Here is a 16215-nt window from a genome sequence, read left to right as displayed (position 1 = left end):
GGTGAGTCCAACATTAAACTAAGTGTGTTTTGTTATTTATCAGCTGAAACTAATCAAGATGTTTCCAATTTTTTTTTCGCCTTCCAACATTTCTTTTTTGTATTTCATGCGATTATAGTAAAACATAACAAATAGAGTAATAACTTTGAAGGGAAAAGTTACCAGTTGAAGCCTCCAACTGACTTTGTGGTTGTTTCATTTGGCCTTCATGCTGTTACAGTGGCTGTGCCTGAAGGGAAATGCATCATGTGCTTTATTTGCTAGACAACTCAGTACACTTTGTGTTTGCTTTGCGTCTGTTGCATATTCATGCTAATTCAGGACCTTCAGCTGCTTCTGAAACCAGGAAGGAGACGATGGCAGAAATCAGCCTGATCTGTGAGGAGAATCTGCTCGATACCATCTTTCATGCATGTGACACCCAGCGCAGAGGTACGCCCACACATTTAAACGCAGCAGTTAATGACGAGGTCACGCATTTGACATCCAGCTGGCTGAATATGGAAATAGTGATGAATTGTAGCTCGTCCTTGATTGTTTTTATGTTGAAGGCTGAAGTGATTCCCCTCAGATTCGTACAGTTTCTTTTCTATCTTCCTCATATGCCTCCTATCATTGGCAACACTGATCTTCCTAATTTAATTCTCTTTAATTTATCTCCAGTTCTGTCTAATCCGTGAATTGATTTGTTTCACATTTTTAATGCTTTTCCAGGGATATTCTGTGTTTTCTAAGCATGGTAAATGTTTTTCTTGGGGGAATCATATTGCGCAGCACAAATATAGGCTATTGGATATATAAAGCCGTAGAAAACAGGTGGTAATTTTTTATTTTTGGATTTTTTTCAGTTACTTTTTCTCCCTTATTCCTGCCACAATTTAACCATTTTTGAATTGTTATTTTTTCCTTTTAGCTCTGGATCTCATGATAACCAAGGTTGCAGTCTATTCTTCTGTTTGTGCTATTCAAGTGGTTGTCCACCTTCGTCTATGTTGACGTGAAACTAATTCACACTGTGGCATTTGAATTGAAAGATAAAATACAAAAAACTGCACTGGTCTTTAAAAAATCCTAAAATAGGATTCAGCTTTTGGCCTCTGATTTAACTTTTTTGAAATATTTTCTTTTAAAACTAAAGTATTGCTTTTAAAATGTTGAAGATATCCAACTTAACTGTTTTATTGTGTATGAACAGAGTATGTAGACATATGAAAATAGTCAACACACTGCTTGGAGCCTTGCAGGTTGTTGACTTTGAGTGAAAAATGTGCTCATTGGTTGTGAAAAATGTGCCCAAGGCCTCTTTAACACACACAGCTTGACATAACAAGCTTTCTTTCCATCAGATAGATTAACAAAACCTAAAACCTCTATCAGAAAAAATGTTTGTCATGATGGTGGTTATCAGTTGTCATTGTTAACCGCATTTTCTTTATCAGTTGCTGTGCACATTCTCATAAAAAGGGGCCATATTACGCATAATTTGACTCATATCCTGCACAAAATGAACCGATCGCTTGCCTCTTACTTTAGTCACAAGGTTCTTCTAATGGATATATGTATTGCAACTGATAAAAGACAAAATGCTGGTAGAAAACTGTTAACTGTGTGAGTTGATATATTTGTTTTGTGCCTTGGTGCACTCTAATACTGCCTCTTATTTCTGACATGACAGATGCACGCTAGCGCTCTTAAATTTTAAACTTCATACATTTAAACATGATTCTCAGCAAGTCCATTTAGGTTTGACATTGTCCCATAATGAAGGACATGGAAATCACCTAGTTTTTACCCAAATCAAAGGGAAATTAATGTTGTTGATGGCTAAATGATAGTAGACTAATACATTTTTTAACCTGTGGGTAATTAGCTGCATTGCTAGCTGTGTAAAACTGATTTTGCATCAAATCAGGACTAAGTATAAAGATATGCTTATGTATTTTCTGCATCGTCAACTGAATGCATGTAGATTTCTGTGGCAATGCACCACAAACAGTTTGTGCTACTGTAAATTGACAGCTTTGTTGAACAACATAACTAACATACAGCTCAACAGGTTAGCAGATATAATGTATTTCTTCAACTAAAAATCTGCGTCGTTAAAAATGTGATCAGATAAAGAACTGGTGAAAGGGTGGTGCTTTATACACCTGATTTTAGTGCAAAACTCTGGACAGAAAACACGGACTTTAGGCTCAACATACCTCGCTAAGCCATTAATCTTGTTTTGTAATACACCTCTCAGGTGCAGTAAAATGCTTTCTCTTACCAGTGCGCTTAAAAAAGCTAAAGGAAATTTAGAAACATATATGTGCAAATAAGATAAGACAAGCATTATTAATCCCACTGTGAGGAAATTTGCAGTGTTACAGCGGTAAAGAGGATAGTGTAAACATGTACGGAACATCAGTAGAAAACTAAAAATAAACAAAAAAACATACATAGGCAGTGATTCTTCCAGTAAAAGTAACAAGAATATGCAAACAAACAACTAAAATACAGCAGAACGTACAGAAAAATTGAACCAGTAGCAAGTAGTGGACACTGTATCCTTCAGATTGAATGCATTTTGTGTCAAAGCAGAAAAATGTTTCACTTTTTCAGCTGCTGTTCAGAAGCACTGCACCGAAATGTGTGAAACAAACTCTACCAAAAAAAAAAGTTAACTGTCGCCATGGTTACTGCTTCTGCTGCCTACACCTATAACCACTATTTGTCACTGCCTGTCTGGGGGTGTTTTGATGAAGAAAATTCTGTTGTTGAAAATGGATAAGAATGTTGTGAGGAAGTGAGCAGTGTCTGCGAAGTCATGATCACAAAAAAAATACATATCCCCACACCACAGTATGTGTTTTACGGGGTCCAGTCTTTAAAGCTGTTATGCTCTAATCTTTCCAGGTAAAGTGTACGTGTCTCATATCGTGGATTATCTACGACACACAACAAGTCGCAGCTCAGAAGACAGCGGATTGGAGGAACTCTGCAACATGCTGGACCCAGAACATAAAGACGTTTCCATTGATCTGGACACGTACCACGCTGTCATGAAGGAGTGGATCGACGACTGCCGCAACAACGGGTACTCCATATTTAGAAACAAGAATACCAGGGTTTGGAAGGTTAGCTGCAGTGTCAGTTTTGGGCAAAAAAACTAATATTTTATGCACATGGTGTAAAATATTACACAAAGTCTTAGATTAATTGGTTGCTGGAAAGGACACAAGCTTTATTCTGTCTTTTTAAAACCTCGTTGTACTTTAGAAACTGGTGTGGTTTTAGAGGTGGAATATTTTTTAAGCAGAGTCGTGGAAACTACACTGTTTCCTGCAGTGGGTTTCATTTTTGCCAAAGTGACTCATGACCGGATTTCACTTTGATTTTTCATGTTTTTGAGAACCTTTCTTCCTTTTCTACGTGGGCTAACTTTCTGATCTGCATTGTGAGTAAATGTTGCTAAATTGGCTCAGTTTATTTTTCCGTTGCACCGTTTCCAGTCTCATTAACATGGCCCAAGAAGTTAAGGACATTGTGTTTTTCTTTGTAGCCTGTCAGAGAGGAGCCAGTCACATTTTCTGTTTGAGTTATGCAAGTAGCTGTTGTGTAGGTGGGTTGTGAATAAGATGAGACGTTACTGGTGAGATTTTATTTACCCTAAATTTTAGCAGAGTTTAGCAGAATGTCATTTTGTCTCCCTCACCTCTGCTTTGTTTAGACGGATATTTCTGCTTTTACTCCCAGTGCAACCATTTCAAAATGACTCTAATTCAGAAATTTTAGTTAACCCACTGAACATCAAACCATGGTAGGTTTGGAAGACATCTGATCTTTAAGAAATTGCCAAAATTACACAATTTGTCAGAGCCAGAAACTGTAAAAACTGGAAAAAATGTGATATTTTCACATTTCAGATGATCCAAAATCTAAGCTTAACATTTTTAAAATTTCATTTAGAAAACTGAATTTACATTTCTCAATTAAAAATTTGCTAAAAAAATAAGTCATTTGTATTCACAAGATTCAATAGAAAGTATAAAACTCTGCACTCTTCTGCACATCTGCCTTGGCTATGAGTAACAGTCACATGACAAAAATTCTGGGATTTTTTTGCTGAGCTGCAGGCAGTGTTTACACAGAGCAGATAACAGACAAGCATGGAAACCAATTAAGATGTAAGTAGTACAATATATTTTATATAATAATGTATTTTTCCCCATTATTGGTAATTTTTGGGAAAATGTTGTACGTGTTGAATCTGGGTATTTTTTCAATTTCAGGAAAATAATTTAAAAACCTTACCTTTATTTTTTTTCTGTTTTATGATTCATGCTGCAAAAATAATACAATTTTCTGAGTTCTCTCTACTTCTAACCATAGTTGCGCTGTTTCCATAGAGGGGTGGAACTTCTAGGATTGCAATGAAAAATGAGCACAGAGTGAGTAAAAATGTAACAGAAACAAACTTAAAAAAAAAACCAAAAACTGCTTGGATTTCAGAGTTAATAATTCATTCATTTATGTCTTCTGTGGTTTATTGAATTTTGACAAACCTGAGAGAGACATTGCATCTGAATCTGAGTTCATAAGTTAGCAAGGAATGGCTGTATTTCTGTCATGATGCAGCTTGTTACGAACATATATGTATTTCATGCACACACACTACTACAACTTTCAAATGAGAAAGAAAGCTCGCTTTTCTTTGCTGCCAGTGTCTGTTTGAGGGTGAGATTCAGATTGAGCTGAGAGCTGCCAGTTCTCACAAATTAAACCGTTCCAACATATTTTCAAGAGTCCAGAAGTATCGTGGAATCATTCCATGAAAAAAATCTCGAAAATAACATATTTTTCAGCATTTTAAGGCTTTGATTTCTCTCTCTTACCTCAGGGAAGAGCTGGCAGACGACGTCACTCAGGACTCAGTGAAGCTCAGAGACAGCCTGTCTGGTAAATGTTCATATTATCACTCAGATGTTTGCTTTTCATTTCTTCTTGTGTCATAAATGCATCCAGTCTGAACTTTAATCATGCATTTTGTTTATTTAAGCCAAGAGGTCGATGCTGTTTAATATGACGTCTGGAAGCTTGGAGGCCTTTGGAGGGGAGGCGTCCAGAGCAGAATTGTAAGTGATGCATGAAATATTGAGTTTTGTTCGCATTTGAATAAATCGGCTGTGCTGTTGACTGTATTTGTGAGCACCCACACATGCCTTTGATCGATAAAGCTAAGTTGCATTACACTTGTATGTTTATTTATGCTATACATGTACTCTTTCTACTTTATTTTTTATGAGATTTTAGACATGCAACTGATGTTTTTGCACACTTCCATTAAAGATCCTTTACGTTTTTGCACACTGGAAATTTTGTACACTGTTTATTTTACATATTACAGCTATCTTTATTATCTCTTCTAGTACTAGAAATGTTTTATATTCATTGTCAGATGGTTTTGACTGTGGTTGTTGCTGATGTCACGAGGTAATTTCCTGCAAATGCGTCAATAAGATATCAATTTCTGTTTGTTTTCCTTTAGTGAAACATCAGAGCTGGTGTACTGTGTCACCGACCTCCAGATGAGCAACCAGAAGCTCCAGGAGGAGGTGAGGAAGCTGAAGCAGGTAGTGGAGGGGATGGAGGAGAGCAACCAGAAGCTAGCGGAGGAAAACGAGGAGCTACGTGTTCAGGCCAGAGTGTAAGATGCTCTTGCAAATACGATGCAAGCAAATGCACTGGAAATTGTATTTTATGTACATGTGTTCATGCCTGTTTTTCCTCTAACAGTAACCAGCAGCTTGCACAGAAGGAAAAGATGCTGAAGGAGGAGGTGGAGGAGATGAAAGCGACTCTGAGCTGCACAGAGGAAGGCAGAGCTCGAGCCTCTGCACACAGCAAACATGTGGTACAGTCCAGTAACTGAAAAATTTAACCATGTCCTGCTTTTCTTTTCTATTGTGTTGCATTGCCAGAGTTTTTAGAGAAGATTTTTCTCCTTTCTAAAAGAGTTTATGTGAATCTTATACTCAGCTGACTGCTTTGACTTGTAGTTTGGATAAGTTTCAGTTGTGAACAAAAGTTTACATACACTTGGAAAGACCATATGTGCCAGCTGTGTTATGCCTGTATGTTTATTTATGTTACGTAACATGTTACCTGAGATTTTATATATGCAAGGCATGTTTTGCACGCTGCACATTTTCTGTACTGTAAATTTTGCAGATTACATATCACTATAACTCTTATCAGTTGCTGCAAATCTTTAGTAGGTTTTAGTACTTCTGTGAATAATTTATGAGCCAAAAAGGCTTTACGTTCATGCATATAATAGCAATCTTGCACTCCCAATGACTCCTATAACTCTTTATCTTCTGTGATGGAATCTAGGATCTTTATTAGCAGTCTTCTGGAAATGTGACAAAGTCTGCTAGTTCAAAAATATATGTAGAGTAATGCTAATATTTGGTTAAATATCCCTTGGCTATTTTCAGCTCAGTTGGGTGCCTTTGGAATCTGTCCAGAAGCTTCTGGTTGAATCTTTGACAATCCTCTTGACAGAATTGGTTCAGTTCAACAAAATGTGTTTGCTTTCTTCATCACAGTCGTCAGATTCTCAGTTGGGGTTAAAGTCAGAGATTTGGAAAGGCATGTCTAAAATCTTTATTCTAGCCTGACCATTTATTTCCATTTCCAGAAGATCTATAGTACATTTTTAAAGGAACCAAAATGCCTGATTGTTCTTTGTGACAAAGATGCATGTTTTTCAGTGATCACATACTAGAAATTTAAAAGTTATAGGTGTCTTTGGAAACTCCACACTGTCATGATATACATGGTCTTTACAAATGTATGTCTACTTTAGTTCACAACTGGATGTTTTCCAACTGAGTACAAGCCTGGATTTCAGATTCCCAAGACTGAGTACAAATGTCACCGGAGTTGGGGGTTTTAACTTTTAAACTTTTAAAAAGGTGTGTGAATTTAGCACAAATCTGAAGTTCAACCACCAGAAGAGTCAACAAATGAGACTGAAAAGACAATTAAAACAGGGGTTTGCAATACTACAGCAATGCAAATCTAACTGATCAGTTATTACTGATAGAAAAAAAAAAGGATTTTGTGCAGTGTTGATGTACCGCAGGCAAAATCTGCCACCTTTGGGTTGTGGCAACACCTGCTTTGTTCTCGCCGGTCAGAGTTAGCTCTCCTTAAATGATAAAGGACTTCTTCCTGTGCAAATACTATCAAATAATGGATGAACTGTGTAGCCTATGAACTGGACAACAACAACTGTAATTCTGGTTAATGTAATTTTAAATTCGTCATATGTTTACCAGCAGGTATGCATGACTTTTGTAATACTACACAGTAGATAGTTTTTTTTAAATGGAACATGTAGAATAAAGTGATTTTGATGGCTTATCAAGATTTTGAGCTTAAGATTTGGTCAAGTTCAATGGTATGGCACATCACATGATTCGTTCAAGAATTGTCAGATACTTGAAAAGCCAATGATTTTTTTTCCCCATTTTCTACAGTTTTTAACTTTATAAACGGTGTCATTTGGGCAATTTCTTAAAGATATGTCAAACATGCCAAGGCTTTGGGGTTCAGATGGTTAACCAAAATTCCAGGATCTGTGTAGTTTTTTAAAAGTCGTTCTTGGAGTAAAAATATATCTAAGAGAGACAAAACACTCTTTTGAATGAATACTAATATGGGTCAAACTATGGGAGTAGGTCTAGAGACACTGAGTTGAAAATCCTGCATTTCTTTCTGTTTTTGCAGTTTCTGGCTATAAAAAAATGGTGTAATTGTGGATTTTTTTCCTTTCATTTGAAACTCAAACTGAAATTGTTGGGTACCTTTAGTGAAATGTTGCAAGCTTTGAACGAGTCCAGACGCCAAGTAACATTTAAGTTTAAACAAAATGTCAACATTTCTTCACGCTGTTCCATGAAATCTTTCCTTATAAATTTTAATTTACCATATTTTTTTATGTCCAAGCACTCAGAATGTAACAAAGCAGAAAAAAAGGATGGGACTATGTGCATTATATTGATTGATTTTCTACTTTTCAGGAGAGGGAAAACCAGAGTCTCATTGCCAAGATTGCTTCTCTTCAGGAAGAGGTACTGAACTGACATTTGGCAGAACAGTAGAAATCAGTGACCCGACTTCACAGGCATCAGTCCAACTCACCAATAGATTCACAGATTTGTTAGAGAGTATATTTTTGCACGTTTGTTCATGAGAGAATGTGACCGGCTCTCCTAACTCCCATCTGACGGCTTCCCAGAACTTCAAGGTCACCATGGAGACGGACGAGCTTCAGAAGAGAATAACGGAGCTGTGTGACATTAACGCTGACCTTCAGGTACTTTTAGTGTCCGGTCATTTTTAGATTTTGCTTGGTTATTACATCGCTGCCCTCTCACACACAGTGTCTGCTTCCCATCGCCTCAGGCCCTTTTTTCTTTCTCAAACGATGACCTTCCAATTGAAAATCTGCCTCAGCCGTGTTAAAAATACTGTGTTAGCCTTGCTGTACTTTCTTTTTGTCATTATGTAACTGCTCTTTCCTTGTCCTCAGGTGCAAATTCACTCTTTTGATGCTGTCATTAGTGAAAAGGAAGCTGCGATACTAGAGGTCAGTGCTGTAACTCATTTAATTATCCATTTTACTGCTGCATTGAAGCTGTTTGTTGCAGCTCTGATCAGTCTGTACCTGAATTTACTTGAACGCATTCAGAATTTGTGATTGCTTCAGCTGCTAATTTTCACTCTGATAGATTAAAAACCAGTATTACTACCTCGCAGTCAAGTTCCAGTATATCCTTTCTAAGTTACGATATTGAATAATGATTAGAAAAGGGTTTTTGCAAAACATTATGAAATCACAGTGAAGTTTACCTTTGGCCTTTTGGATATTAAAATTATCCTGTGAGACAGTTGTGTGAATTATCTGTCTTAACTGGTGTCTTGATTCTGTTTTGCATTTTGTAAGGTCACAATGATTGTTTACTACACAAATTTAACCAATTTTTCTTTGAGTTCAGTAAAAAATTGTGCTAGATTTCACTAAATTTCCTGAAAGACTCCAAAGATATTAAGTAATGAGTGGCATTATGACCAAAGATGTGTTTTCTAAGTCACCAAAATGCATCAGTTCATCCTTGAGTTCACTTGAGAATTTGTGCCGGATTTGAGTAAATGCCAAGAAACAGTCTCTAAAATATCGTGTCATGAGATGTATAATGGCCAAAAATTTAGTTTCTGAATTCCCAGGCACCAAAATTGCATCAGGAAATCCTTGAGTCCAAGGAGAAAATTTGTGCCATACTTGACAAAATTCCTTTGAAGCATTTATGAGAATGTTGTACAAACAACTATGCGACTTGAAAATGTCTCTGACAATAGTTTTCATCCTCACGTATGGATAAAAATCTGAATCAGAAAGCCTTTTTTGTCATTTTATGCTCTGCATATCATGAAAATGGAGGTGCTGCTTCACTTCTTGTAGAGAAATTGCAAATATTGAAGGGACATTTGGTAGTCAAACAATTAGATAAATGTAGAAAAATGTTTTTAAAAAATGTAATATAAAGCAGACTACAGAGATGGTTCACTGTAGTAATTTGAATGAATTGCACCGATTTAATTAATGTCGCACCAGTGTCATCTGTAATAAGTAGTAACCTTAATTATAGTATTGCACATTAGTAAATAACATAATATCTAACAGATAATGTACATGTATGAATATGTTGCGTGATGAATAGCAGCATGACGAGTGTGAGAAGAATTGCATTGATGACTTTCTTAGCGTTTATTTGAGTTTAATATCTGGATCAAAGCAACTTGCTCTTGTTCTCTGTTACACTTTTCTTCAAAACTGAAACCGATCTTGTGTTGCTTACTTCCTTCTGTAGAAGAGCCGACATATAGATGAGCTGAAGGCAGCAGTCGAGGAATACGCCTCCATCATAGAGGTCAGTACGCTGAACTTCACACCGTCATTATTTCTGTTTCTATGCATCAACACCTCCCACTAGTTTCTCACAGATGCTCTTTTGCTGCTTTCAGTTTCCTGATCGCTTTGCTTCATGCTAGTGAGGCCATTTTTTATGCTGCTTGTGGCGTTTTGGGTTATGTTCATGAGTAGGTAGTATTTGTCATGTTTGATCCTTTTGTTAAATGAGATTGTGTTGGAAAATAGCAAAAAAATGTATATTTTATGCAACTCGTGGAGGAAAATACCAAAGAAATATGTATTTTGATTGCAAAATATTAAGGCTTACATTGAATTTAAAACACTGACCATGAACTTTAGTGGATCTTAAATGTGATGCATGACATTCTAATTTAACAAAGGTAAAATATCAGTATTTTTACTGAACAAACAACTCTGAATGTCCAGCGTGTGACTCATCAACAAGCTTGTGAGAAGCAGTTTGGTTGTTCTGCTGTGGGAATAAACTCACCTGCTGTCTTTCCACACACCGTTCTTAAAGTTTGCTGTTGTGGAGAAAGTGTAGCTGACCTATAAATATCTGATGGGGTGGAATGAGTCATGGTTGTTATCTGTTGTTGACTCCAGCTGCTGAGGGTGGACAAGAGCAAACTGGAGAACCAGATGCAGATGATTCTCCCAGACCTGGCTGGGTAAGTGAAGTCAAATTTCTTTTTTTCTTTTGTTTTTTTTTTTTTTTAACCAAAGCTATCAGGTTTCTTGAAGAGAAGCCACTCTAAGCCAAAACTTCATCCTAAAAAACAAAACTTTCTGAACTCTAAGCAATTTCTGGGTGTTTTTAGTGACTGTGCGGTCAGTTTTCACTGCAACATGAAGTCCTGCACCTCTATGGAAACTGAACAACCATAGGCTAGAAGTAGAGAAAACTTTTTTTTTGTGAATAGCAAATTTATAGTCTCATAATCACAAAAAAGAAAAAGGAAAGTAGAATTTCTTTGATTAATCATTTTACAAAAATGGAAAAAAGTCTGGAATCAACATATGCAACATTTTTTCTAGTTCCCAAAGGTGTTACCAATACTGTAAAATAAAATGTGACCCTTCATATTATAGATGTTTTACTGCTTCCATTTCAGATTGTGTCCATACTTGTCTCCCACATACTTGTGTAAACACAGCCTACAGTCATGTAATTGTTGGTGGCAGATAAGTCAGTCATGGCTTCACAGTTGCATCAAAGAGTACAGATTTTTTGTTTTTAAACCGCATCTCATTCGTGTATGTAGTTTATTTGTGGCCACATTGTAGAATAAGGTGAGTTTAATGAAACATCATGATTTTAAGCTTGGAGTTGCTCCAGTTTTTGGCGGAACAGCGCATCACGCACGACTGCAGTTCAGCCAAAAACTCTCAGAGCAGCTGAGTCACTAATAGCTTTACGACTGTGCTGTAAGGCCCAAATTTTTTTAGATTTAAAATAAGCTGGTTAGTGCACAGTTATTTTTTTTGAAAATTATTTATATATTTTTTGTAGCATAAAATGATTTTGATGAAATTTCATTATTCTAAGCTTAGATCTGGTTAATTTTCAAAACAAAATGAAACGTAGCAGATAATGAATTCAAAGATTGTTGGAAAGTTGAAAATCCTCTCTTTGGTTATGGTAAATAGTGCAGTTTTGGTGTTTTTGTTTGTTTTATTTCTTGAAGTTAACATGGTTCTCAAACTTGCTGGCAGCTTGAAGGATTCAGGGTTAAACGGGATTGATTTGTATAATATAAGCTAGAATTCTGGCTCATTAAACAGGAAAATTCCTACTTTTCTTGTCCAAAAAATGTGAAAGCATATGGTGCTGTTACATAATAAATGCCCACAACACCCCTTCATTTACAGTCTTGCGAAAGCACCCAGCAAAAATGTGTTAGATTTGAAAAATGTAGGCGTCTGATAAACACTTTGCTTTGTTAATGACTGTTTAATAGCTTTATTTTTAGAACATGTTTGCACTCCGCCTCCATTCATATTGTCATTATCTCTCTCAGGGCGAGTCTGTCTTTGTCGGTGGCTTACAGGATGAACCAGAGCAGTTTAGGATCCCTACAAACAGAACTGGCTCTGGCACAGTCACCACTGGAGGTCAGCACTCCCCTACTCTGTCTACTCACCTTTTCTTTTATGTTCTTCTATTTTTTCCTCACTCGTTCTTGCTCATATTGTCATGCTTCTGTTTCACCTGATCCTTCTTTTTCCCACATGTATTCTCATTTCTCGGTGCAATGTTTCCACTTTTTGATTCCTGTCAGAGAATTCATGGCTGCTGCAGAACATATAGACTGAACACACAGGCTCGAATGCATCCTTACACATAAAAACTTAGTCACACCAAGCAGCCAGTTGAAAAGCACAGCTAGCATTAGTTGTGTCATGTAATATTAGTTTATAGTCTCCGTGATCCTCAATGCAGTTCTGAGAAGTTTCACACCTGGAGGTGATTTAACGCACAAGATATGTGGTGTTTCACACATATTCCTCACACAATATGAAATCCTGTCTGAACATTTGATGCAGCAATATTTTTTTTCTTAAGTCTTTTTATGGAGAACATATCGTTTGGGTTCACATCAACATTTACAGCCAATTGTTTAAGAAGCTGATACGGGTTTGTTTAAAATATATATGCATACACACACATACAGGCAAAAGTATATAAATAGAAATTGGGTTTGTTCAATGTCTGCATGTTTACATGCTGCTGTTATAAGTAATTTCCTGTGAGAGATTAATAAATTATTATTTTATTCTAAATAAAGAATAGTAATTGAAAGAAATGGGAGATACTAAGAAAATAATGGCAATAATGACAAAAGGAAAATAGGAGCAGGGGAAAAAGCAAGCAAGATAGAAAATTAAGGAGAAGAGAAACAAAGAATGAAAAAAAATGCAATACATGAATACATTTTTAAAAAACAGTAAAAAAAAGAAAGGTTTTCTTTTTAAGAATAAATGTAGATGCACATACACGTAAATACATGCAAATTAACATGACAAAAGTAAGTAAATAAATAGAAAATTAATAGAGTATTAGAGCAATATACAGGAATATTTTTGACAGTCTTTTTCTCATCTGTATTGAAATGGATTGCCCTCCTCTACAGACTCCCCATGGAGTCGAGCATTTGTGCACTACGATGAGCTTCGCCTCCCCACTGGACGAGACTCTGGACAGAGAAGTTCTGCTGATGCTACAGGGACCGAGTCCTGAACACATGGCTTTGGAGTTCAAAAACCTCTTAAATAAACTGGTAATCAATTATATATATTGTGTTTAATTGTAATGTTGACTGACGCTAAATGTCACTTTGTTCCAGTCAATACAAACCAGCATGACATTAGCTGTAGGTTATGTTAAAAACCAAATGTTTAACTTGAATTGCGTTGTTTTGCAGTGCATTTTATTGTTTCACCCACTACAGATGGAGCGTACTAAAGGATAAATAAGAATATAGCAGTTTGTCTTCACTGTAAGGTGGTTAGTATTTACACTTGAATCTCCACTTAGGCTCACATTAGAGGTCCAATATGGTAAAAATCCATTTGAATTGTATTTTGTAAGTCTTTAAAATGTGAAGGTGTAAAATAAAAGCTGTGAGAAGGCCCTCAAAATTTACAAGCTAGTCAGAATTATGTTCATTTTCTACATAAAAACTGAGGAACCAATAGGCTTGGAGTTAAAATTTTACAGTCCACATGTTATTTGCTTTCTAGAGCTGCCTCTACTAACACAAAAATGTCTCAGCCACCAGCAAAGCACACCAAATGTTCTTCTGTTGGTTGTGAAGGTGAGAACAAAAGTCTTCATGCACTGCCAGCATCTGAGGAACTGAAGGGTTACTTACATTAGGATTACTAATGAAGGATTACTTTCACTGTTAAAAGCAATATCTTCACAACAATATGAAAACCCATAGTGTTAGCACATGTTGCTGTTGGCTTTGTAAAGCTACGAGATGTTCAAAGATGGTGGAAACTTTAAGATGACTTTAAACCAACGACTGAGCTTCCTTCTCTCCTGTTGTGCCTCAGTTCAACTTAAACTCAGCTGCTGTTTACATCTAGCAGCTTCTCTCCTGTCTTCTGTGCTCACATACTGCATTTTAATACAGCCAAGTTCTCTTCTCTCCTACATATTTTTCTGTTTCTGTTATCAGACAACAGAACAAGCATGAAATAGTGGCTGAAACGCAGCCGGTTGAGGCTAAATGTCAACCACTTCAGAGACATTTCCAAGCTGCGATGTTCTCTCCCCAACATCGTCTGACAAACTCACCAAATATATGAGTTAAAAGCAACGGCTGCACTGTGAATTCTGTGAAATTTCCATGTAGAATGATCACTCAGAGAAAGCTAGGAGCAATACAAAGTTCCTGGTCTCACACACTCATTCACATCTGTGTAAGCTGCCATGTAGTCAACCATGTATTTTTCTCTACACTGTCGATCACTGAGTCTTCTTCCTGAAGAGGGTGTGAACAGGATTAACTGAGCTGCCTTTAAAGCTACAGACACTGAAAGAACTCATTTAGAACAGAACTAAAACCAGGAGGTACACAGTCATGGTGAAATGAACCATCGCACAATTTGGACACATTGTGGGGTCCATTTAAGGAACTCATTTTTGCTCCATCTGATGGTCTTTCCATTGAGATGAAACATTGTAAAACTGTAGGGTAATTGTTGAGGTGCACAAAGGAGTGATGATCATCTTAAACATCTAAATTTAGATTGTTGAGGATCTCTTTTGAAGTCAGAACATATAAAGTGGTTTCTTACTCGCTCTCTAAAAGCACTTCATGCGACCTTTGTTCTTGCCTCAGGAATTTATGCCGTACGTTTGCAGGGTTTTTTTTAGTTCTGTCTACAACCATGTCTGTTTTGTAATATGTTCTCTCTTTATGTGTCTCAGAAAAAGGATTTCAGAGAAGAAACCGACTCTGTCTTATCTACAGTTAGAGGCTTGTTTGAAGACCACAGGGAGCCGGGAGGCAACACGGACTCGAGTCTTCAGGTCGGATTCACTTTCACACTCAGATTTGAAGAAAAGTTGCAGATTACCAGTGTGCTGAGTTCCTGTGTGTTTGCATATGAGTTGATTGAAGTCTGCAGAGGGCCTTTTTTGTAGATTTTTTTTTAACATATGAATCATAAAATTATATAACATGGTCTCTATCTTCCACCTGTTACACTCTCTTTCTCCATCTATCACTGCCTATCTGTTCTTTCTGTCCTTCCCACCCACTAATGCCTCCTCTCCAGAGATCTCTCACTTATATAACTCTCCAACAGGCCCCATCCAAGCGTTGCTGTTTAGTCAGTGTGTTGTACCGTGAGCACAACCCACTCCCCTCCTCCCTCCCTCCCTCACTCATTCTGTATCTCTCTCTCTCTCTCAGTTTTTTCCTAGTTCCCCCTCCTCCTGCATTGTTACCACTCTGCATTCATTAGCCACGTACTGCCATACAGCACTAAACATACCAAATGAGACAGAAATCATTAGCGGACCTGAGCTTGTTGCGAGTCTCTGCCTTCTGTTCGATTTTTAATTTTTTTTTTTTTGTGCCAGTTAGGTGTCACAACTTTTTTTTTCTTTCCCTGAGGCGTTAAAAAAAACATCTATTCAGGCTGTGCAGTGGCCTCTCATCCAGGCGATAGACTGACCCCTCGGCCCCTCGTCTTCCCACAGACGGTGCAGGCCGAGCTGGACACGAGGAGGGCGGACTGGGTCCTCAGCCTGGACCAGCTGGCCCAGTACACGGACTCGCTGGAGAAGGAGCTGATCAAAATGGCCAGTAACATGAGGAGGTCACGCACGGAGATCCTCCACCTTTCAGTCAGGTGAGTTGGCCGTCTGTCGCTGCTTGTTCTGCGAGTGTGAAAATAAGTGGGGAGTCGGATTTTGTGTGAGCAGCTGAGTTGTGTGTTGCTTGAAATTCTGGTGCGAGAGCAGAGGTGGATGAAAGATAAATACCAGAGGAGGATGCAGGAGAGTAGAATCGCAGCAAGTCTTGTGGTGGATCATCAAAGACGGCTCGATTTTTAAGGTAGGAAAACGTTTTTATTTGAGGCGGAGTTGCTCTTGAGTAGGAGTGATCTCATTGGGTGAATGAAACTCGGGTAGGAAGAGCTAAAAATTTAGTTCTAAAGCCGGCACCACTGAGGAAGACATTAGTGAGAAGAGCTCGAAACTGATTAAG

At 37.4% G+C, this 16215-nt stretch overlaps 1 protein-coding gene across 8 annotated transcripts in view; it reads left to right on the top strand.

Moving 5' to 3' along the window:
- The window catches only part of lrmp (lymphoid-restricted membrane protein), a 53311-nt gene that overhangs the window by 7864 nt on the left and 29232 nt on the right, over positions 1–16215 (top strand). For all 8 annotated transcript variants that reach the window (XM_055006625.1, XM_055006630.1, XM_055006629.1 and 5 more), the window contains exons 3-17: positions 322–432; positions 2899–3079; positions 4883–4941; positions 5042–5117; positions 5531–5689; positions 5779–5896; positions 8073–8123; positions 8291–8368; positions 8585–8641; positions 9924–9983; positions 10592–10656; positions 12007–12100; positions 13120–13266; positions 14928–15029; positions 15705–15856. In XM_055006625.1, coding sequence (XP_054862600.1) covers positions 322–432; positions 2899–3079; positions 4883–4941; positions 5042–5117; positions 5531–5689; positions 5779–5896; positions 8073–8123; positions 8291–8368; positions 8585–8641; positions 9924–9983; positions 10592–10656; positions 12007–12100; positions 13120–13266; positions 14928–15029; positions 15705–15856 — 1510 coding nt within the window. The remainder of the gene's footprint in view (positions 1–321; positions 433–2898; positions 3080–4882; positions 4942–5041; positions 5118–5530; positions 5690–5778; positions 5897–8072; positions 8124–8290; positions 8369–8584; positions 8642–9923; positions 9984–10591; positions 10657–12006; positions 12101–13119; positions 13267–14927; positions 15030–15704; positions 15857–16215) is intronic.

Source organism: Amphiprion ocellaris, chromosome 21 (assembly GCF_022539595.1).
Source record: "Amphiprion ocellaris isolate individual 3 ecotype Okinawa chromosome 21, ASM2253959v1, whole genome shotgun sequence".
Classification (NCBI taxonomy): Eukaryota; Metazoa; Chordata; class Actinopteri; family Pomacentridae; genus Amphiprion; species Amphiprion ocellaris.
Note: the sequence above shows the minus strand (reverse complement) of the source record. Positions and strands in the feature narration are given on the sequence as shown.